The following is a 26,340-nucleotide window of genomic DNA, read 5'->3' as shown; positions in this document are numbered from 1 at the left end:
TTTTTTTTTTTTTTTTTTTTTTTTTTTTTTTTTTTCTAAGAAAACAACTTATATAAATATATATAAATCTAATGCATATATGTATATATATTTGTTATTTCTTTTTTTGTTATATTTATGATATTTGTGTGTAAATATATAAAAGGAAAAAAAAAATAAATAAAATGAATAAGATAATAATAACAAAAAAAAAAAAAACTTTAATTAATATTTGCTTTCAAGTTTTTTTTTTTTTTTTTTCCTACTTGTTTTTATCTTTATTATTTTTATTTTTTGTTAAATTTTATTTTATATTATCCTTTTTGTTTTGATATTATTTAAAGTTTTATATAATTTTTGTTATACTCCCATTTTTTCTTTTTTTTTTTTTTTTTATCTTTACATTTCTTTAAATTTCTTTTTCTTTTGTTTTTATTTCTTTATTTGTTATATTTTTATTTACATGATATTAGTGTATTTTTTTTTCTGATATATTTTTGCCACTTGTATTAATTTTTTTTTTTTTTATCTTTTAAATTATGACAAACGGAAATTAATTTCTGTAAATAATTGCATATGTATATATTTATATGTTAGTGATAATATGGAAAATACACTTGAAGAAAAATTAATGAAAGTAAACTTTTTTAATGAAAATGAAGAAATTAAAAAGAGAAAAAAATTTCATAAAATTAGAAGAGCCCTATTAAATATGAATGAAAAGGAAGAAAATTATTTTTTAATGAACATATATCCATTAATAAAAAATTATATAAATGATAATATACTATGTTATGAATATAAAAAACATCATTTTGGAAAAAGTATTTTAAATATATTTTATTCTATGATTTATAAATTTAAAAAAATAAAATACATCGTAGAAATTTTTGATATATGCCTAAATCTTGTTGAAAAAGTAAATGAAGAATATGCTATCCTTTGTATTAGAATAATAACAGAAATATGCAGATTGCATAGAAATGATTTAATATTATTCGAAATTTATAAATATATAAATATTTTATCTACTAACATTTTAAAAATATTTTATAAAAAAATAATTAACAAAGTTAAAAAAGGAAAATTTTTGAAATCTTTAATTAATATTTATAAAAAAAAGAAAAATAAAAAAAAAAAAAAAAATTATTTAAACAGTAGCAAAGATTCATTAAAAGTTATTAGAGAAATAATTTTATCAAATTTTATTATAATAAATATATATCCAAATATATTAAATAATGTCGAAGATTGCATAAAAATATTATGTAAAATACTTTCAATTACCAATGTTTTTGATTTTAAATTTTCAAAATTTTTTTTTATAGAATCCATTAAGTATTCTAATGAATGGATTTTAAAAAATGTATATTATTATGAATATGAAAATTCATTTATAAACCAAAATAATGTAAATGATGAAACAAATTCAAAAAATTTATACAGTCCTAATAATAAGGAATGTAGTTATAAAAATTTGTTAAATCATCAAACTGCAAATGAGAAAATAGAAGTTAACAAAAACAATGAAATTTATCAAATTAATACAACTTTTGGTAATTTAAATTGTTATACTTTAAATTTTGATGAAAATAATAAATATAAAAACAATTTGTTTTATATTCCAAGTTATGATAATAACTCATTTATTAATAATAATTTAATTATCGATAAAGCTCCTATTAATAATAGCTATCTCACAAATGATAGTATTTTCTACAATAATTCATTTGATAATAATGATTCATATAACAATTACGTTAATGAATTAAATAATTTACCTAATGATGCTAAATATGGTTTTCCTAAAAATGGATTAAAAACAATAAAGAAAAAATTTTACAAAAATGTAGATTATAATAAATATGAGATAGATATATCTAAATTATCAGAACTTCTAAATTTAAAAAATAACATTATCTATTTTTTATGCTTCTTATTAAGATGTAACAAAAGTAATATGTATTTTCTTTATAAACAATTTCTTATAGAAAAAATTATTGAATTTTTAAAATATGATACACACTTTTTTATGGAGAAAAAAAAAAAGTTTATTGAAAACATTCGATTATTACTACATGAAAATTTCAAAGAAAATTTGAAGCATTATTTAAAGTTTTTATTAGACCCTTCATTGTATATAAAAAATTTGAACAATAATAGCTTTTTAAATATATATATATTTATATTAATACATGATATATTTTTTTATTTTAAAAATGAGAATGTATGGAATTTTAACATATTAAAAAGTTGTATAGATAATTATTCGTATATTATTATCAAAGAGAAAAAAGCTATTTTTATTCAGAACATTTGTATCAAATTATTAGTTTTTATAATTCACATAATTTTTAGAATAAAAAAGAGAAATTCATTGTATTTTTCGTTATATTTTGATATTATAAATATAATGCTAAATAAAAGTTTTTCTTTAAAATATGAATTGCATAATGTATATAAAAAAATATGTAAAAATAATAAACGTGTTACTAATTCTAAAAAAGTAAAAGTTTCTCAAAATAATTATAAAAAAAAAAAAAAAATGTCACATTTTTTCCAAGAAAAATGTAAATATAATTCAGATAATTTTTGTTTAACTTTTAAAAATACATTAAAGAAAAAAAAAAAAATTATGAAAATAAATTCAAATGATGATATTATATGTGATAAGAGAAAAATATTATTACAAAATAGTTATAAGGTAAATAATCATAAAGAAAATTTAAACGAATTATTAAGAGAATACAAATATTTATTGTATTCGTTTTGCACATGTATAAAAAATAATATTTATTATATTTATTTATATTTTAATAATGATATAATTATCAATAAAGAAGAATTAAAGGAAAATTATAAAAATAATATTCCAGATTATAATAACTTTGAAGTAATGAAAGAAAAAAAGGAAAATTTCAAAAATTTTGAAAGAACAAATAAGAGTATCAATAAAAAAGGAAACATAATAAAAAAAAAAAATAAAAATATTACACATAGTATTTACAAAAATGTTAATAGTCAATATTTCTATAATTTTTTAATTAATCAAACAAAAGATAAGACAAATAAAAATATAAATAAATCTCATATATATAAAACTAATAAAAATTCAATCAAGACTTCATCTACTAAATTTTTAAAAAATTTTAATGAGTGTAATAATTCTTATTGTTTGAATGGATATAACAGCTTATATTTTAATAGCAATAATAATAATAATTTTAGAAGTAGTAATAATATTAATAATAATATTAGTAGTAGTAGTAATAATAATAATAATAATAATAATAATAATAATAATAATAATAATAATAATAATAATAATAATAATAATAATAATAATATTAATAATATCAGTGATAATAATAATAATAGTAATAATAATAATAATAGTAATAATAATAATAATAGTAATAATAATAATAATATTAATAATAATAATAATATTAATAATAATAATAATAACAGTAATAATAATAACAGTAATAATAATAACAGTGATAATAATAATAATAGTAATAATAATAATAATTTTAGTAGTAGTAGTAATAATAATAATATGTGTATAGATAATGAATTTTTATATAATAATGAAAATGAATTAATAAAAAGTGAATATTATAATTTGAATGATTGTAAAAATAATTTTAATCTTAATAATATTTCTCGAAATGATATTGATTATTTGAATGATAATAAAGTTAATAATGATAATAATGATAAATATATGAATGTTAATAATATGATTGATAAAGATAATAATATACATTTAAGTAGTTTTCTTAATAGTAATGATTTTCTTATAAAAAATGATGATTTTCTTTTAAGAAATGACGAATTTTTTAATAATATTTTTGTAAATGGAAAAAATTTGTTCAATTCCCATGATAGTAACTTAAATAGTTATACAATTGAAAATGATTTATGTAATTATATGAATAATTATAATAACGAAAATGAAAAAAAGTTGAATAGTATTATATATGGTTACAATAATAAGAATGAAATAAATATAGATAATTTTATGAACTATTATAATCATGATCACACTAAAAAAAGAGATTATGAAGAAAATAATATAAAAAGTGAAAAAAATTCTTGTAAAATTTTTTTTGAAGAAAATATTACTGGTAATTATCCTAATAGAAATAATTTTTTTAATAATGAGAAAAATTATAATCGGAATAATATAAATAATGAAAAAACAAAAAATGTAATAAAAAAAGAATTACAGGATCAAGATTCAAGAAACAATAAAAAATGTGATATGAATACAAATGATATATTTGAAGATATGTATGATTTAAGTGATTTTAATTTATCCCTTGTTCAAAATATATCTTTATTTTCTTATAAACTGGATGATGTATGGATAAAAATAATATATAAAATTTTTTATCATATAATTATTTGCTCTATTTTGTACAATTATTGTTGTTCTTTTGTCACTATAGATAATATAAAAATAAAAAACGATGATATTAAAAAATATATAAATATGAAAATAAATGAAAATAAAATATATAGCGATGTTGAGAATGACCAATATATAACTATTAATGTAAATAAATTGTCAAATGAGCAAAGAAAAAAAATTTTTAATTGTATCAACTATATAAAGAATGAAGAAAAAAAAATGTTATATATGTGTGCTAATATTGTAATTTATTTGAACATTCAGAATTTTTATGATTTTTTAAATTATTCCATTGATATTTTATTTAAATTATTGTTTCAGTATCCTCAAATATTCTATATTTTTCATTTATTAGGTGGGTTAAGTCATACTAGTATGTCATTTTGTAAAGTTTGTTTAAACTATATAATTAAAAAACTAAAAAAAATTTTACGAATTAAAAATGATTTTTATCCATTGCAGTATTACAACTATAAAGTAAGAAGTAGACTATTAAACGATATATATAAACACAAAATTATGTATAAATTACACTCTCCATATGAATGCTTGTTAAATATATATGAGTCACATAATAAAAAATTAAATAGTATGGATTTCTCTAATAAAAATTTATATATAGAAAATAAATATAAAGAACATGGAAAGAATAATAAGAAGTTTAAAAACAATATAAGCAAAAGGAGATTAAGTATAAATCACTTTTATGAAGATAGAAAAGTCACAAAAAAAAGAAAAATTTTAGGAAATATATATAAATATTCTCTTAATGAATTTATTAACAAACAGAAAAAAATAAAAAAAAAAGTTAAAAAAAAAAATCAAAGAATGTTAATATCTTTCCCCAAAAGTATTTCTTTAGATAATCACACATTTTTTAATGAAAATTATCCCACATGTTATTTAAAAAATGATAAAAAAAGAAAAAATTTCAATAAATTTTACATGTGGACAGACTATTTTGATTTTAATATATTTGAAGAATATGAAAATGAAAAAAATTCTCTGAACAATTTTGAGAAAAAGAAAATATTTTACTCTTCATTGAATAATGCAAATTTATTTAAAGAGTTAGCATATGATGAAGAAATAAAATTTTTAAAGAAATTGAGTACTTCAAATAATAAATTTAAATTAGATAATATAAGGGAAATAAAAAAAAAGAGGAATACCAGATACTTTTTTCATAATTTATCAAAACAAGAAATTATAAATCCATCTAATTTTATATTAAGATATATTAATAAATTCCCCAAGAAAAAAAAAAAAAAAGTATTATCTTATTTTCATGACAATTGTAGAATTTTAAGTAAATCATTATCAGAAGAAAATGATAATATTTTTTTATATAATAAATATTCATTGAAAAATAAATACAAAAAATATAAATGTATTTCAAAAAACAATATAAAAAAGGGTAATATCTTTCATGATAATATAAAAATTAAAAACTTAAGAGGAAAAAAAAAAAAAAAAAATATTGAGTATAATAATTATATTAACACATATGACTATATAATTGGTTATAATACTCTTTCATTAAATAATACTTTTAACCACTATTTATCTTATAAAGAATTAATAATTAAAGTGATATATTTTATTTTAAAAGTAATAAAATATTACTCTAATTATCATTTTCATTTTTTAAAAGAATTAAAAACTATATTTAAAGTATGTTTTGATATCATTTTAAATGATAACAAGTCTATTTACCTCATTGACATAATAAAGTCAATCCTTGAAACTATTTGTCATATAAATTATGCAAATAAATTAAAGAAAAATAGTAAAGATAAAAGTAACACATATTTGGTATTCGATAAAATTTCACATAATGATAATTTAAATTATTTGAAAGAATTAAATGATGATAAATTAAAAGATAACTTTTTCATAGAAAATTATTTAAACTTAATAAAAGAAAATTATTGTAAAAGTAAGGAAAATTTTAATTTAAACAAGAATGAGAACAACAATGTTAACTTAAATTCCTTACAAAAAAAATTATATAATTATGATGATAATCAGAATAATAATGATAATAATAACGAAAATAATAACGGTGATAACAATATTTTTAATGACAATAATAGAGGATATAATAATTATATTAACATTGATACATTTGATATTTATAAAAAGAATTCAAATGATTTTGGTGATATAAAAAATATAATGCAGACAAAAAGTAATAATAATTTTTTTATATATAAAAATGATATATCTAATTGTTTACATAATATGCAATCATATTATGAATATGAAAAAAATGAAAATGATATGATCGAATATTTTCTAAATTTGTTTGAAAATGTTTACCTTGAATCTCCAAAATTATTTAAAATGCTATTTTGTGAATTATGTTTAATATTACCAATTAATAATTTTATGAATAAATATTTTCATATTTATATGAAATCATTATTAATTTGTTTAAATTCAAAAGATATAAACATGATTAAAATTGCCTTAAAAACAATAGAAAAAAATATGAATAATACTAATAAAAATTTTATAAAAGATATTATTTCTTCTTCATTTTTTTATAAAAACAATAACCCAACAAAATCACACATTATTACTAATTTAACGAAATTATTAAATAAAAAAATATATTTTCAATTTAATTTTAATAATATTTATGAACAAAAGTATTATATAAACGATTTTTTTAGAAATTCCTTTAATAATTTTTTTTTTAAAAATGATTTAGGAAACTACACATTTCAGTCAGAAGCAGAAATGAATAAATATTTAAAGAAAATGTATATTAAAAATTTATATACAATTTTAAGAATTTATTGCAAATTTATTCGAGAAAATGAAATATTTAAGAATCAGTATTGCTATATGATTAATAAAAAAAGTTTATACCCATATTTTAAAATAGGATTTTTTTTAAAAAAAGAAATAAAAGAAAATAAAAAAAGAGAAAGTATAAAAAACACACATAAACTTGATAAATCAGTAGAAAAAATTAATAAAAATGAAAATAATATACAGGAATATACATTTTCTGTAAATAAAGAAGGTGAAAAAACAAAAGCAAAGAGAAACTTAAAAAAAGAGAAAATTTTATATTCTTATGACGATAATAATGATAACAAAGAAATCAAAAATTATTATGAAATTGAGAGTGATAATGAAAATAAAAATGATAAAAAAGTGCATGATGATTTCAAGCAAAGTGATCAGGGAATACAACTAAAAAGTGACGATGAAAAAAAAATCATTAGCAACAAAGAAAAATCTAATAAAAGAAAATTGCAAAATATTGATAATTTGTTTGAACCAAAAGAAAATGGAAAATATAAAAACCTAAAAAATAATTTAAATGCAAATTATAACATAAAAGAAGAAGATAAATATAAAGAAGAAAAAAATATTAATGATGACACAAAAACAAATGAAAATAATGAAAAAAAAAAAAATAAAATTAATACTTTGAAAAATGATAAAACATTCAATAAAAATGAGGAATTTGAATTTCTTAATGATAATGAAGATAACTTTCTTTTAGGTAGTTTGAATAATACAATTATAAGTGACAAATTTGATGATATAATACACCATATTGATTTAGAGAAAACATTAAATTATTGTTATAAAATATTAAAAAATTCTATAAAATATAATAAATCAAAATACTTGTATCATCATAGGAAAATAATAAAAAAAAATTTAAAAAGAAAGATTCTTATTAAAAAAAAAATTACAATAAAAAAAAAGAGAGAGAAACAAAATTTTCAAATTTTTCATTTTGATGATTTAAGTATTTTTAAGAAGAGGAAAATAGATGAAACTAGAGATAAAAGAAAAAAAATCAAGTTGAATAATATTTCAAATAAGAAAGATAATGATCTTGTGTGTAATAACAATTCTTTTTATTTAGAGAATGACAATAATTTTAAAACAAACTATGTTAAAAATTCAGAAAATGAATATGTGGTAAATAAGGAAGTAAATAATGATAGTAGAATTTCAATAAAAAATCATTATAATTATCATAGTTGCAAAGAAAAAAGTAATAGCATATTTAACAAAAAAAAAATATATTTAAAGGAGAAGAATTATTTTAATGAATTTAATAAATTTATTAAAAATAATGAAATTAAATATTTTGAGAAAAGTGACTTATGTTTTAAATGTATTAATAAAAATCAAAGAATTAATTGCTATAGGATAATTATTACTATATTTGTTTTTATTTTCAATCATTCTAATTGTATATCAGAATTTTATATATATATGATTAAGGTTGCATCAATGAATAAAGATTTTAAAATTTATAAAAATAACAATAATAATGATAATAATAATAATAATAGAAGTAGTAATAATAATAATATTAATAGTAGTAGTAGTAATAATAATAATAATAACAGTAATAATAATAATGATAGTAATAATAATAATAGTAATAACAGTAATAATAATAATAATAGTAATAATAATAAAATAAAGAATAATATGGAAAAAATAAAATTGAGAAATGAAGGAAATATGAACCATTTAGAAAACACTCCATCTAAAAAAATATTTGAAAAATATAATGAAAATGCATCTATGTCTAAATATTATACAAATATATTTAAAGAAAGAGAATACGATAATATTACAAATAAGGAAAAAAAGTATACTTTTAAAACGTGTAGTTGCAACAAATATTTATATAAGTATTCTTTTATTTATAAAGAAGATCATAGTAATTTTTTAAAAAAATTGATGTACTGTTTTCTAATAATGCTAGTTGAAATAAATCAAGAAAAAGAAAATAAGAAAAGAAAAAATGTGAACAAAAGTAAAAGTATTTGTAAAAATAACATATGGAAGGAAAAATTAAGAGAGATAGTTAAATACATTATTAGAAGAATGTCTTTGATACTATCGAACAGATTTATTCTATCTAAAAATGAGAATTTTATTTATATAAAAAATCATAATAATGAAATAGATGTATCTTTATTTATATTTACGTTTTGTAATTTAATAGATTTTCATCCATATTTTATTGAAAGTAGTATACAAGGTTTGAATTTTATGCAGAAAATTTTAAAAACAATTTTAAAAATACAACCATTAAAAATTCAAAAATGTATGAAATCTTTCTTTTTTTCAAATTTATGCTCTTCTATATGTAATATATGCAATAATTATAAAATAAAAAAGAAAATATTTGGCTTATTATTATTTATAAAAGTCATCAAAATTTTACATCCACACTGGGTAAAATTTAATATATATCATATTATTCATACATTGATAACTTGTTTTGAAAAATCAAAATTGAAATATTTTAGAATTATACAATTATTAATTGAGGAATGCTTTTCTTTAGCGATTTCTTCTTTGTTTATTGGATATGTGGGAGAAATAAATTCGTATGTTTTAAATGAGATGGATTCATTAAACAAAACATATATGGATGAAATAACTAATTCTTATAAAATGGATAATATAATTGATAGAAATACTTTAAAAATAATGGGATCTAGAGAACAAAATAAAATTATAAAATTGAAACAGAATATAGAAAAAATAAGAAATTTTTTTAATAACAATGAAAAGGAAAAATGTAATATTGAATCTAATGAAGATAATAATAATAATATAAAAGATAAAAGATACATAAAGGATAAACACTTTTGGTACAATAGAGATGAAATATATACGTGGGATATACTAACATTAAAAGAAAAAAATAAAAGAAAAACGAAAGATATATTAAAAATGAATAGAATATTATTCAACATTTTAAAAATATATATTCACAATTTAAATAAAGAGGAGGAATATAATAGACTTTTTATAAAAAAATCATTTATAATACTAGCAAAAATTTTAAGAACTAATATAAAAGATTTATTAATGCATAAATATTCATTGAAAAATGAAATATGCTTACTGAGTTTATTGATCAAATATTTTTCTATATCTAATTTTTTGTCATTTTCATTTAAACTTAAAGTTTCTTATTTAGATTTTTTGTGTTTTTTTTTATCACAAAAACCATATATTAAATTTGATACAACATTTATTGCTAATTTAATTAATGTTATAATAAATATTATTGAAAATTTAGATAAAAAGAAGGAAAAATATAAATTTGTAGATTATATCTTGAATGACAATATACAAAGCACTCCATTTAATAATAATATATATTTAGACCAGCATAGCAAAACAAATTTTAATTTTATTTTTAGTAAGAGAAGAAATTTTTTTTCAGAAAAAATTCCATATGATGGAAAACATAATAACATAAATAATTTAAATGACAATTTAAAATTGTTTGAAAACATATATATGAAAGAAAAAAAAAATATTTTTTATAACCAAATATATGATATAAATAATAATGAATATTCTCCTAATATCGATTCCCTGAATGAACAAAAAAATAAAGATTTATTTAATTTATATCAGAAAATTTTAAAAAAAAAGTGTGTGAACTATTTTACAAATAATGGTCATAATTTCACTGAAACTGAAGAAATGAAGAATTTTAAAAATAAAGATTGTAACAAAAATATATTTTCTAATAATATAAAAAATTTGTTAATTAATCAAAATGAATATATAGATAACAATTATAACACATTTGAGAATAATAAAAATTTCCCAATCAATTTTAGTGAAGAAGATGAAATGAAAAATATTCCAAATTCTTATTTTTATATGTATTTTGAAGATAAGTTAGATATCTCAACTAATAAGAATGAAAATGTGATTAACCAAAATAATAATGAAAATAATAATGAGAACTTTTATTACCATAATATAAATGTATGTGATAATTTTTTAATGAATTACAACAACGAAAATAATAAAAGTGAATGTAATGATAGTATAAATGAAAATAAATCAAGTGTAAATGAAGAAATATTAATAAATAATAATAAGGAAAATAATAGCAGTATAACTAATAAAAATGAAAATAATGATAATAACAATATCAATAATAATAATGAAGAAAATTTAACTGAATATAAAAATTTTATGATGAACACATTGAATAATGAAAAAATATTAGAAAATAATATAATAAATAAAGATATTAATGAAACAGTAAATTATGAATTTTCGTTGGAAGAGAAAGAACAAAATAAAAATAGAAAATTACTGGAAAAAAGTTCATTTAATTCATCACATAAATTTGATTATAACATAAATTATAATTTAATCAGTAGTAATATAACTATTAATGATGAAAAGTATAATTCAATTCATAAAAACGAAGATAAAGAATTAGATATAAACGGTCTAAATTTGTCCAATGAAAATGATATAACTAATATATATAACGATTATAATAAAGATATAAAAAACAATATAAATTATTTAAGTGGTTTGAACATTTATAATATAGAAAAAGAAAAAATAAATCTTAAATACAAAAAAACATTTGCAGATAAAAAAAATAAGAGTAAAAATGTTGAATACACAGATTTTGACTGTAAAAATGATTTAAAAAAAAATATAAAAGAAGAAAATATTAATTTTTTTCTATATGCGATGATATTTTTTAAAATATGCTTTACACATCCATTATATAAACATTTTTTATCTACGATAAATGTAAAAATTAATAAAAAAAGTACATCATTATATAATCGTTGTATTCAAACTCTTATGAATTTTTTATTTAGAAAAGAAAAAGAGCTATGCATTCAAGCAGAACATACTTTGCAATATATAATTTTTATCAATGAACAAGAGAGAGGTGCAAAAAAAAATGAAAATAAGAATATAATATGGAAAGAAGGAAATATATATAATTTAATGAAAAAAAATGTACTCAATTTTAAGGAAACAGATGAGAAAAAGAAAACCTTATCATATTATATTAATAATAGTATAAAAGGAAATAATATATCTATGAATAGAAATAATTCAAGAAATGTTGGTAAGATTAATGATATGAAATTCATGAATTTTAATAGGACAATTGCAAGGATCTCAAAAATAAATAAAAAAGATTTAAAATCATATTTAAAATCTATCTTATTTAATTTATCATATGTTTTAAAAAATAAATCTTTTATTTTGAAGAAAAATTTTATTACTGGTCTTAGTAAAATATATTGTTTATTTCCTCATCTTTTTTCTTCCTTTTTAATAGAAGCATTTATTAAATATATAAAATTATTCCATGAAAAAAGCACATGTTATAAAATGTGTTATAAAAACGTAGAACAAGTAATGATAATATTTTGTAAATTTTTTTCTATACCTAAATTATCATACAAGCAATTTGCAGAAATAACTGATCTATTATTAGATGAGTATCATAATAATAGAAAAGGGAATAATATTTCTATAAAATGTTCGGATATAATAGATAGTAAAAGTGAGAATCAAAAAAACAAGTTAAACTTTATAGATAATAATAATACTACTAATAATTATTTTTTAGAAAAAAATAAAATAAATACACAGAAAAACTCAAGTATTAATACAATTTTTATACAGAGAAATTTAAATAAAAATAATAATGGAAATAATATTGATGATTTAGAAAAGAAGAATAATATAGATAATGTAAATAGTTTTAATGAAGATATAAATTTATTAAATGAAAACAAATTACTTGAAAATTATATTACATTTAATTATAATGAGATATATTTAAGTAATTTTTATATGTATAGCTTAAGTATGTTATGTAATAAAAATTATGAACACTCTTTTAAATATTTTTTAAATAATAGAAACAATAATAAAATATTTTTTTGTTTCTTATCTCTACTGAACTTAAAATATTTAAGTGGATTCAGAAAATATATTTTTAAAAAATTTAATATACTTATTAACATACTTTTAAGATATATATCTAACTTTTCTTATAACATAATTTTATATTATATTTTTAGTATTAATATTATTGATATACAAAATGAAGATTTAAATCAAATTACTACATATGATTATACTAAATTTATGAAATTTGTTGATAAAAATATAGAAAACGATTTAAAAAAAAAAAGTCTTTTAGATATTAAAAACAATTTAAATAATTTTTGGGACGAATTAAATAAAATGAGAAAATATGAGAATAATTATTTAAATCAATTTAATAATATCCCTCTTTTTACTAATAATACATTTGTATGCAATTTATTAAATATTATAAACATAATTCACGCAATATTAAAATATGAGCCTTCATACATTTTTCTGAATTTTTATGAAGAACGAATTAATAAAAATAAAGTTTGTATAATAGAAATATTATATATTTGTTTAAGTTATTTAATTAGTCAATATTTATCTATGAAAAATTGTGACTTTATTTTATTTTTAAAGAAGAACGAATGCAAAAAATGTGTTAAAATTTTTATAATTTTCTTTCATTTTAGTAGAAGTTTACTAAAATATGTTAGAAATAACTCATGGGATGAACAAAAATATAACTATAATATTGATATAAGAGCAAATGAAGAGTTAAAAAACCATTTCTTAAATACTTTTAAAAATGAAAAAATACATAATGAAAAAAAACATGAGAATAAGAACAATATAACATTTAAAGATCTGAAATATAATCATCACTTATTTTATTTTAGAACAAATATATTTATTATATTAAATTTTATTATAATTATAAGTAGAGAAACAGATTATAGTTATTTACATAAGTTTTTCAAAAAGTATGCAACAAAAAGTTTAACTTTTAGAGAAAAAAGATTTATATTTTTCACTATTATTAATATTACTAAGAATTTTAAATTATCTCATAAAGAATTTTATAATACTTCAGTAAAATTTTTAATTATCCCAATTTTAAAGGAATATATTAATAAAAAAAAAAATATAAAATATATTAAATTTCAAAATGAGGATTATAAAATAAATAATATGTATGAAAATAATAATAATAATTTTTATTTAAATAATAATAAAATTTTCTTAAATCTACATTCAAAAATATTTTCTCAATCAGACATTAACCATAATTATAATATAAAAGAAAATACTAATAATAGTAATAATGACATAAATAATAAGATTAATTTTAATAATAGAACTAATAATGATAATAATGAAAATATTTCAAGAAATAATAATGGAAATATTTCAAGAAATAATAATGGAAATATTTCAAGAAATAATAATGGAAATATTTCAAGAAATCATAATGAAAATATTTCAAGAAATAATAATGAAAATAATGGTATCAATAATTATAATGAATATAATGATAATATGAATAAAAAAACAGAACAAAATATAAATTCAATGTATAACAATAATTTTTCAAATATAGTTAACGGTAAAATTTATATATCGGTTAGAAATTTGCATAATAGTTTATTTATATATAGTTTAAATGATAATGCAAATCCTTCTAATGGATCTAATGATTATTGTTTATTTAATTTATCTCTATATAAGGAAAAAGATTACTTGAGGGATTTCCCTTTTTATAATCATGATTTATTTATGAATATTTATGAAGTTATTTATTCTATGAAGATATTGTTAGAATTTAATTGTAATTATACAAAAACAATAATAAATAAGTTAGTTATATGCAGTTTTTTTATAGATATAGTGAGAAAACTGAATAACAAAGAAAGTAAATTCTTATTATTTACATACTTAAGAAAAGTAAATAACCATTATATTTCTTTTCCTTTTGAATATATAAAACAGTTATGTATTCATAATATAATTAATATTTATAAATATTATTTTCATAATAATATAAATGATTTGAAAAATATATTTCATTATTTAATGTCTTCTCATAAAAATGAAGAAATTAATTTATTAAAAACGAACTTGGAAGAATTAACAAAAATAATTGCTTTAAGAGTTAAACAGAATAATAAAATTTCCTATAAAAGTAAGATATGGAAATGCTACATAAAAAAAAATTATATGAATTATTTTTATTTTAACAATTTTAGTTGGAATGATATAGTAAGTAATAATGAAAAAAATGCATTGCATTGTTACAACGATGATTTCATAAATGATTTTGATAATATACAGAATTTCAATTATTTCAACAAAAAAAATAATATAGAAAATTTTAATTTTCTTGATTATAAAACTATTATTTTAGACTATTTTAAAAAAGAAAAAAATCCATTTAACAAAATACATATATTAGAAATTATTTTAAAACATAAATATAATTTTTTTAATATATATCCATATGCAATAGCACATATTTTTAAAATTTTAAAAAGTTTTTCAAATAGTTCATATATAAATAAGAAGAAAAAACATTTCATAATTTTTTCCTTAAATGAGATATTCTCATTAATAAAATTTAATATATTTTGTAATTGTGTTCTTAGTATGTTTACTTTAAATAATAATAAAATTGTTATAAAAAAATTTAATACTGCAAATATAGAATCAAATAAATTGGAAACATTTTCTTCAGAAAGTAGGATTTCTTCTGAAATTGAAGGTAGTAATAATAAAAAACTCCATTGCAAAAGTGATATGATAAAAAATGAAAATACTATTATTCTTAATAATGAAAATATAATTTCCCTTAGTGAACATGAAAAGCAAATATATAGAAAGGATACTTCTTTTAAAAAAAACTGTCACAATAAAAATAAAATATTTATTGAATTGGAAAACAAACTTTATAACTATTTTTTAAAAACTAGAAATGATGATATTAGACAAGTTTTTTATATAGGTATAGTAAATGTAATTAAGAAATATAAACACATATATGTTAATTATAATATTTTAAATGAGTTAAGTAATTTAATAATTTCTTCTTTAATAAAGAATAGTCATAAACTATATATGAATAATATAACAAATAAGATTCTTGTTATTCTTGAAGATATATTAAGAATTAAGAATAATATAAAAATTAAGTATTTAGATATGTATACAACGTTGATTTACTTTTATTCTATAGATTATAGCTATAAAAAAAAAAAAAAAAAAAAAAAAGTTAATAAAAAAGATATAGATAATAATATTTTAAAAAATCTTTATTTAAATATAGAATCATATAAATCTAAAGAAGAAAAAAAAAATAAAGATAGAGTATCGGAAAATGATAATCTATCTGATGAACGAAAACATAAATTAATTAATGAATGCAATATTGACTCAAAATTAAAAAACGTTTGTAATACATACGAAAATACAATAAGTAATTACCATATAAAGAATACTATTGTGACAAATAATGTTTCAAAGAATGCTTTTAATTCGTTTTTGAGTAAAAAGGAATTATTGGGGGTGTATAATGGAGATATATTAAAATTGAATGAAAAAAATTACATCTATAATGATATAAATGAAGAAGAAAAAAGTACAATTATTAATAAAGATAATATAAATGAAAATTTAGTAACAAATGATAATTCAAATAAATGTATTAACATTATGAACTTAGTAAATAAAAGCAGTGTTGTAGAAAAAGAAGATAAATGTGAAAACAATATAAATAAAATTGAAGATGTATGTAGGTTGATGAATAATAATTATAATAAAAGTACCATAAAAACAATTTATATGATTTTAAAAGTACTGATAAAATATGTAAATAAAAAGAATATATATAAAAATTTGCACATATTAAGTTGCATATTTTTTCTATTAATAAATTTTAATAATAATAAAATACAACATTCAATTTTGATTTTAATAAATCATATAATTTTATCACATAATTTATATTTTTCAAATTTTAGTATATTAAATAAAAAAAAAGATAGTAATAAAAATGAAAAAAGAAATAAGTTATCATATTTCATATTTGATATTAATTTTGAAAAAAAAGATAAATATGAAAAAATTGAATTCTTACATGAAATGTTAATTAGCTTAGCTATTAAAGGAATGAAGGAATATAAGAAGAGTCATAAAATTTATTATACTAAGAAATTATTCTTTAATGTAAAATTAAATACAAGTATAAGAATCTTTGAATTTTTTTGTCAACTTCATAATAATACAAATTATTATGAAGAATTAATTAAATTTCTTTTACTAAAATACTTAAGAAAACTAAAATTAATAGGACTTTATTGTTTAAAAAAAAAAAAAAAAATGATAAGTTTAAAAAGATTAATATTTTTAATGAACATAAATTTATATATAATGGAGAAGAAGGATATGTTCAACTTTTTTTGTATATTAAAATATTTTTTACATGTGGAACATAAAAATTATTATCATTTTGATTTATTTATATTAAATATTTTTGAATATAATTTAACAAAAAATTCATCCATTAGTAAATATATATATTTATATCCATCTGATATATCTTCTGATAATTTGTCTTTCTCATCGTCATTCGGTGATGACAATATGCATAAAACAAGAACAAAAGATAAAATAAGAAGGATTATGAATAAATTAAATGATAAAAATAAAAAATTTGAGATAAAAAATTATATAAAATACATAAATAATTTTTTTAATAAAAGTACAAATTATGTATATAATTATAAAATCGTAAATAGATATTTTTTCTCAAAAGATAGAGTACTATATGAAAATAGAAGGAAAAACGAATTAAGAAATAAAACATTTATAAAAGATCATAATGAAGAAATAAAAAAAGAATTAAATATGAACTTAATTGGAAAAAAAAATGAAAAATATACAAATGGCAATATATGTAAAAAGGAAAATATTAAAAATTTAGAAGAAAATGATAAGGTGAAAATATCTCTGAATAAAGAAGATAAAGCTTTTCATGAAAATTATAAAAAAAATTGCTTACAGGAGAATATTAATGATTGCAAAATATCAAAAAGGAAAATAAAAAAAAAATATAGTAAAAGAATAAAATTTTACGATTATATATTTGAAGAAAATATAATTGAAGAAATCTTATGCCAAGATATATTTTTAAATAAGAAAAAAAAATTAAAAAAATTATATAAGCAAAATGAGAATTTCAATATAAATTTATCATCAAAAGAAAAAGCTGACATCATCAAAGATTTAATACTTTTTGATTACTCTGATGATTATATGTGTTATGTAAAATATTATGATATATTATTATATTTTATTAAAGAAGAAAAAGAGAAATATGCTAAAACTTATAATTTTATTGAAATAAAAAGCACTTTTTTGAATATTTTATTACCAAATATTTTGAGAGGAACCTTTTCTTTTATTCCAAAAATAAAATACACATGCACACATATTTTTCAAAAATATTTTTTATGTAAAGATATTTTTCAATCTATTTGTTTTTTGTTCAATAATGATTATTTTAGACATATTATTGATAAATATTTCATATCACTTTTCTTAAATATTTTATTTTCCTTTTTTAAACAGAATATTGACACCTATGCTTGTTTAAAAAATAAAACACAATCTCTTATTCCATTTTTATGTAAGACGAAAACAAAAAGAGAAATAAGTCATGGATATAATAAGAATGAAGAAAATAGTAAAACAAAAATAAATTATAATAAAAGTACTAAAAATAAAAATAAAATAATTAACGTAGAAAATTATAATAGTGATTTTATTACATGGGAATTTTATTTGACGAAATATTGTAATGAACAGCATAACTTTTTAAAACAGTGTAAACAAAAAATAATTAAAGCTAAATATTTATTTAAACCTATATTAAGTTTAGTTAACATTTTCAAAAAATATTCCAGATGTATGTGGATAGAATTATTTTCGCAGTTTTTCAAATGTTTATCTAATGAACAGATTAAACAATTGAATTTTTGCATTGTAAAATTTTTATATAATTACATTAATATTCAAGAATCTTATACAAATAATTACAAATATACAAATTCACAAAAAAAAAAAAATTCTTTTATAAATAATATAAACTATGAAAATAAATTGTACCAAAATAATGTATATGCAAATGATTCTAACATTAATGTATTAGAAACATTATTAACATCATTATTTAAATTAAATCTTATGTTATTTATACCAACAGAAATTATTTTTTATTGTGCTAAAAAATTTTGTACTTACGAAATATCAAAATATATGTTGCAAATATTATTATATCAAAACTTAAAAGAAATAAAAAAATCTGAAGTAAATGAAGAAACTGAAAATAAGAAAGATGATAAGCTATCGTTAAATATAAAGAAGTGTAGTAATATTAATAATGTAAAGATAATAAAAAAGAACTACGATAATTACAAACAAATTATTAATTTTTTAATTGAAATCAGCAGTGAATTAAAAGAATATGACAGTATTTATGCATTAAAAAAATATTTACTGAAAAATGATGAATTATCAAAATCTTTATTTTATAATCATTATAATTTATTTTACAAAAATGAATATTCTTATCTTAAACATTTCGTTGATTACGAAAAATTTCATTTAACTAAAGAAGAAATAAATATAAATAAAAGCAATTGGATAAAAAGTTTAAAATATTTTAATAAAATATCTTGTATTGAAAATTATATGCAATTAATTGATTTGAAGGAAAGAAAAAAATACTCTTCTATTCCTTTGAGAAACAGAAAATGTATATTATTTTCGAATATTGAAAAAGAAGATACTTTTTCTTTTAATTGCAACTTTGAATCATTAAAAAGTAACTACTTGAACAATTTAAATAATATATATTACTTACTAAATGATAATTTAAAATATATACATAAAGAAGATGAGACAAAATATGTGAATAAGGAAAGAGATGAAAGAAAAAACGAAATACATTCAAAATCATCAAAAGAAGAACGATATATTAAAGATGAATTAGAAAAGTATCAAAAAAAAGAAGAAATTTACAATACAAAAAAAAATAATTCTACAGATAACAAAGAAACAAATGATAATGATAATTTAAATAATTTATATTATCATAAAAAGATACATACAATTCAAAGAACAATTAACATAAATGATGATCAAAATGATTCAAAATCTAATAATTCTAGAGTAGTTAAAAATTATAATGAAAATAATATTTACAATGGTAGTATAAATGATGATGATAATAATAGTGTTATTTATAAGAAAAGTAAAAATTCTATTAATGAAAATTATAAATATTGTAATAATATGGAATATATAAATGATATAAATATATTAAAAAATATAAATGACGATATAAATTATAATATTTGTTGTAATGCACATTTATACTTAGAAAAATTAATTGAAGAGTTGAAAGAAAATAACAATACATTTACAAAAAATATGTATATTCAAGAAATAAAGGAAAACATTGATGACGAGAAAAAAGAAAATAATGAAATAAATATCAAGAAAAATGAAATAAAAAAAATTAATTATGATTATGAAATATTTTTAAATGAAGGAAATAATGTTTTAAATATGTTTAATGGAAAAAATAATTCTTTTCTCGTTGAAAAACTAAGATTTGACTTTAAAAAGAAACATATTAAAGCAATTAAAGATAACATAAGTAATGGAATGGATTTATTACTTGAAAGATTTAGGCAGTTACGCAAATACAAAAATAGTAATTTTGAAGCTCTATTTTTACATGCAGAATTATTTGAATATGCACAAATAAGTATAGAAATTATAAAAGAATACTCCTTGAAAACAAAGCAAAAAAAAAAAGAAGAAAAAGTAGTGAGTTTTATAAACTTATTAAATAATTTATATAATATTTTCAGTAAGGATAAATCATTTTGTTCTTATAATGATATTTATGACTTGAAATATATATGTTCATGGAAGCTTTTATTTTTAAAAATCATGAAAACTTTTATTGGTAACTATGATTTTTTGTCTATTTCGAAGAATTCTGATACATATGACTGCAAAGAGAACAAAACTTACAATTTATTAAACATAGTAAAAAATATGAGAAAAATGAATAACATATCTTATTATTATTTTGATAAAATATATGAAAACTTTGAAAATTATAAAAATAATAAGTTAAACACAGAAGAAAATTACATCTTAAACATAGAAATAATAAAGATAAATTTAAAGAATTTAATTAATAGCAACATATCTGTCAATGAAAGTAATATAACAAATAATTTTATTGAAAAATACAACACATATGAAGAAAATGAAATAAATAATAAAAAAAATTCATTTAAAAAAGAAAAAAATGCAAAAATAACTTTTGATGAAAATTATTTGTATATAACAAATATGGAAAATCAATATTTTAATATATGTATCAACTTAAAAAAATTAAAAAAAAATAAATTTCTTCATAAAGTTATACGAAAACTAAAATGCTATGTTAATTCTTTAAATATAATTAATACATTTAATTTTGATTCACTACCAATGGCTGGCTATGAAAAATTTAGAAGTAAATTTTTTTACATAAAAGGAAAAATATTATGTGACTTAAATAAAATAGTTTTATTTTTGTATAGAAATAATTTTATAGAAAAAAATAACAAAAAAAATTGCAATTATTGTAAATACATGCATAAAGATTATACAAAAAAAGATGAGAGTGATAATAGTAGAAGTGTGAAAGATGATATTCAGGATAAAAACTTTTTGAATAAAAATAATGAACGTAATAATTATGTGTTAAAAGATAAAGAAGAAAATAATGATAAAAAAATAAAAAAAAAAAATGAAAAAGTTAATAATAGTTTTAATGAAAAAATAGAAGAGAAATATACTGAGAAAAACGTGAAAAGAAAAAATAGAAATAATAATAAAAGTATGTTTCATAATGAAAGTATAGAAGGAAATGAAAAAAGAAATATAGAAACAAAAGAAAATAAATTATGTGATAATGATAAAGAAAAGAATAGTAATATTTTACAGAAAAATAAAAATAAGAGAGAAAATAAAAAAAAAATTAATATAAATAATTCAGAATTTATTTGTAAATGTAATAACAAGAAATATAAGCTTTTTGATGGAAGTATAATCGAAGAATGTTTTCTTTCTTCCTTAAAAATATATCCATTTGAAAACAATTCATGGCTTTTATGGGGCAATTATTGCAATAAATTATTTAAAGAAAACAAAAATATTTCTTTATGTTTAAGTTCTATAATATCTTATTTAATATATTCTAGTTTAAATATAAATAAAGGATATTATTATCTAAGTAATGTATTCTACATGTTAAATTTTGCTACAAAAGATAATTCTTTATTTCAAGTTTTTAATAAATATAACGATAATATCTCACCAAATTTATGGCTATTTTATTTACCCTTTTTAATGAACAACATAAATATAAACCAGAAAAATTATATATATTTTCATAAAATTTTATACATTTTAATGAGCAAATTCCCACAAGACATATTTTATGATTTTAGGTCTATTAATATAGATAGAAAAGATAAATTGTATTATTTGAAAGAGATAAATAAGGAAAAGGGAAAGAAAGCCAATTCATCTATATTGAAAAATAACTTATACCTTTCGAATAATAAAAATAATAATAAGAACACATTAGAATTTGAGAACATAATAATGAAAAATGATATAAACAATGAAAATGCTGAAAATATTAGAAATAATACTGAAAAAACAATTTATAGTCACATTGAAAAGGAAAATAATAATGATATTAATAAAAGTGATTTTTTAATTGAAAATGATGATAAGAGCAAAATAGAAAATTTGAATGCAGAAAATTTTAATTTACAAAATAATACTATAAATGAAACTAAAATAAAATCAAATAAGAATAATAAATGCAAAAGTGATGTTGATTCTTTAAAGTGCTCAGATAATTGTAATAAAAATACCTATCAATCTTTGAATATATTTGAAGATTCTTTTGATCAATTAATAAATGTATTTAAATGTAAATATTCTGACATTTATATGTCACTAGATTATATGTGTAACGAAATTTTAAATTACACAAGATTTCAAGCCTATGATGAAACATTTTATTTTATAAATAAACTATTTAATCAGTGTATAGAGTTACCATATTCTCAAATACATATCTCAAAAATGATGCAAAATTTTACTGAAAATATCATTTATAAAAGATATAAAACAAAATTAAAAAAAAAATACATATCTAGCGAAAAATATAAAAGAGTTATTAAAAATATGCATATGTTTTGGGATGAATTTAAAAAGGATATTGAATTTTTAAAAAAAAACAATTATATTGAAAAAATTCTAGATGAGAAAAAAAATTATGTAAGTTCAAATTTTCATGATAATATAACAAATAAAGAAAAAAATGATACGAAAGTATTAAATGATTCTTATTTAAAAAATAATTCTAATAATTATTTCTTTTCATTATCTCAATTTACAAATATAGTTAAAAAATGGAAAGATATATTATATATAATATTATATTCCTTAAAGGAAAATCAATTTTTAGAAGATTTTTCTTTTTCTTTATGTGGTATGTTTTCAAAGTTGAATATTAAAGTTGAGCTACCAGGACAAAGATTAAAATACATTGGAGAATTTTTAAATTATCATTGTAATTTAAATTTATTTGCTCCTGTTAATATAATTAATCTAAATTCTTTTATTCTAACGAGTGTTCGAAACAATTATAGTCTTAATAAAATTAGTTTTTTTACAGATGACGGAAATATTTATTATTATATTATGCAACCATGTAATTTTATCCGTTATAAATCAGAACATAAATTTATGTTATTTCAAATATTGTTAAATAATATTATGTTTAAATTTTTACAAACAAAAGAAAGAGGATTATCATTAAAAATAAATGTTCATACTCCTTTACACCCATCTTTTAGATTGATGGATGATTCTATTGATAATATTACTCTTGAGGAACTTTATAATGATTATATATTAGTGATGAAAAATGAAAAATTTTCATTAGATAGTGTTTTATTATATCACAGAGATTTAATTAAAAGTTCTATACGCAAACGTTTATTAAAGAAAATTGAATCTTTAATAATAGAAAATCAAGAAGAAAATGAAATAAAAATTAGTCCTATAAAAAAAGATGAAACAAAAAATGCATCAAAAAAAAATAACAATGAGGAAATTATTAAAAATAAGGGAAATGCAATGAAAGATACATTGTTAAGAAAAAACATATGTGTAAATAATAAAGATTTAAAAAATATAACTAGCCATAGTTTGACTTCATGTAAAAATAATGAAAGTATAAAGAATACAACTAATATTAATTGGGATTCTTTATCTTTTGAAGAATTAATAATCCACTTAAGTGATAAAAAATGGTTTTATAAGTACTTTAAGAAGTGTGAAAAGGAGTGTTTGAGAATACATTTTAAAGATATTTGTAAAATTGTTCCAAAGAATATAATGAGAAATTATTTTTATTTTCTGCATGATAACTTAGAGAGTTATTATATTTTGAATACTCAATTTATTAAAAGTTATTCTGTATTATGTATGTTAAATTATATATTTTTTCAGTTAAATACCTCCTTAAATAAAATAATATTATCTAAATTTTCAGGAAGAACTATATATTTGGAAGGAAAACCATTATATAATGATTTAACAATCAAAAAAGAAGTATATAAAAACATACCTTTTAGATTAACAAGAAATATTCAACATTTTATTGGTTTTCAAGGAATACATGGAAATTTACCATCGTGTTTTTACTCCGCAATTATGGCAATAAAAAAAAAAACAAAATATATAAAAAATTTTTTAAATCTAGCTATTTCTGATGATTTTATATCTTTACATATTTATAAAAAAAATCGTAGCGTCTTGCAAACAAAAATAAATGAAAAAGGAGAAGATAAAATAAATTCCTACATAAAATCTTTTTATGTAGAAGATTTTGAAAAAAAAAATATATTAAGGAATGCTGAAAATTATGTGAATAATATATTTTGTAGAATTCTTTGTTTATATAAAAATGGATTTGAAAAAAAAAATGACAGTTCATCAAAAACAAAAAAAAAAAAAAAAAAAATAGAAGTAAATTTTTATGAATATTGCTCAGACATACAAGATATATCATTATCAGAATTATCATCAGACAGCGATTCAGAATATAAAAAATTGAATGTAGATATAAATTCGCAAAAAGTGAAAAAAAAAAATGAAAATCAAATAAAAAAAGAAATTGATATGCAACTTAAGTTATTAATTCAGGAAAGTAAAACTAGTAAAAATTTTAAAAGTTTAGTAAAAAAGGATGGTACAATGGATAACAGAAGAAAATGTGATAGTGAGAATACACAAACAATTGGAAGACAGTTAACAAATGATACATCATTCAATTTTTTATATGGATTAAAGAATGAGGAAATGAATAACATAATCAAGGAAAAAAGTAATTACTACAACGATAAAGAAAAAGAAATCAACAAAGAATGTTATGAAATACAAACACAAGAAGAACAATTACAAAAACAAGTACAACAATTACTGCAACAAAAGATGTTACAACAAATGCAGAATAAACAAAGTAAATATAATAATAATGAAGTCATGGATAATGGAAAAGAAAATTTAGTAGGATATGAAAAAGAAGGGGAAGAATTAAGTGATGAGATAAAATATAACGAAAATAAAGGTGACGATGAAGAAAAAGAGCAAAATAAAGAAGATAAAATAAGAAAGAAAAAATATATTACAGATGTTAATAAATCAATAATAGATTTAATTGAAATGTCAATGAATATTAAATATTTAAAAAATACAAAACCTACATGGTTTCCCTGGTTTTAATTTAATAATAAATCAATATATTTAAACTTTATAAATAGTAAAATAAACTGTTTAATAATAATTATAATATTTGTTTTTAAAGTTTTTTTTTTTTTTGTAGCATATTTTTAAAATAATCATTTATTTTTTAAAATTTTATTTACAATAAAAATTTTAATTTGATATATTCGCAAAAGAAAGAAAAAAAAAATGATGAGATCAAAAATTTTTTGAACAATATTCATTATAAAAAAAAAAGTAGATAATATTTTGCACATCATATATATTGAAGTTATTAAATAAAAAGTAAAATAAATTTTTTTTTTTTTTTTTTCTCTTTAATTTATGAAAGAAATAAAAATAAT

General features: G+C 17.1%; 1 protein-coding gene across 1 annotated transcript; it reads left to right on the top strand.

Moving 5' to 3' along the window:
• Window positions 1–583: 583 nt before the first annotated feature.
• On the top strand, window positions 584–25,996 carry PGAL8A_00499800 (conserved Plasmodium protein, unknown function; the record flags this gene model as incomplete). The annotated part of the gene is made up of 1 exon (XM_028673812.1): window positions 584–25,996. The coding sequence occupies one exon, from the start codon at window positions 584–586 to the stop codon at window positions 25,994–25,996; it is 25,413 nt and encodes an 8,470-aa protein (XP_028530227.1).
• Between the last annotated feature and the right edge of the window lie 344 nt (window positions 25,997–26,340).

The sequence above is a fragment of the Plasmodium gallinaceum genome, assembly GCF_900005855.1.
Source record: "Plasmodium gallinaceum strain 8A genome assembly, contig: PGAL8A_v1_152, whole genome shotgun sequence".
In the NCBI taxonomy this organism is placed as follows: Eukaryota; Apicomplexa; class Aconoidasida; order Haemosporida; family Plasmodiidae; genus Plasmodium; species Plasmodium gallinaceum.
Note: the sequence above shows the minus strand (reverse complement) of the source record. Positions and strands in the feature narration are given on the sequence as shown.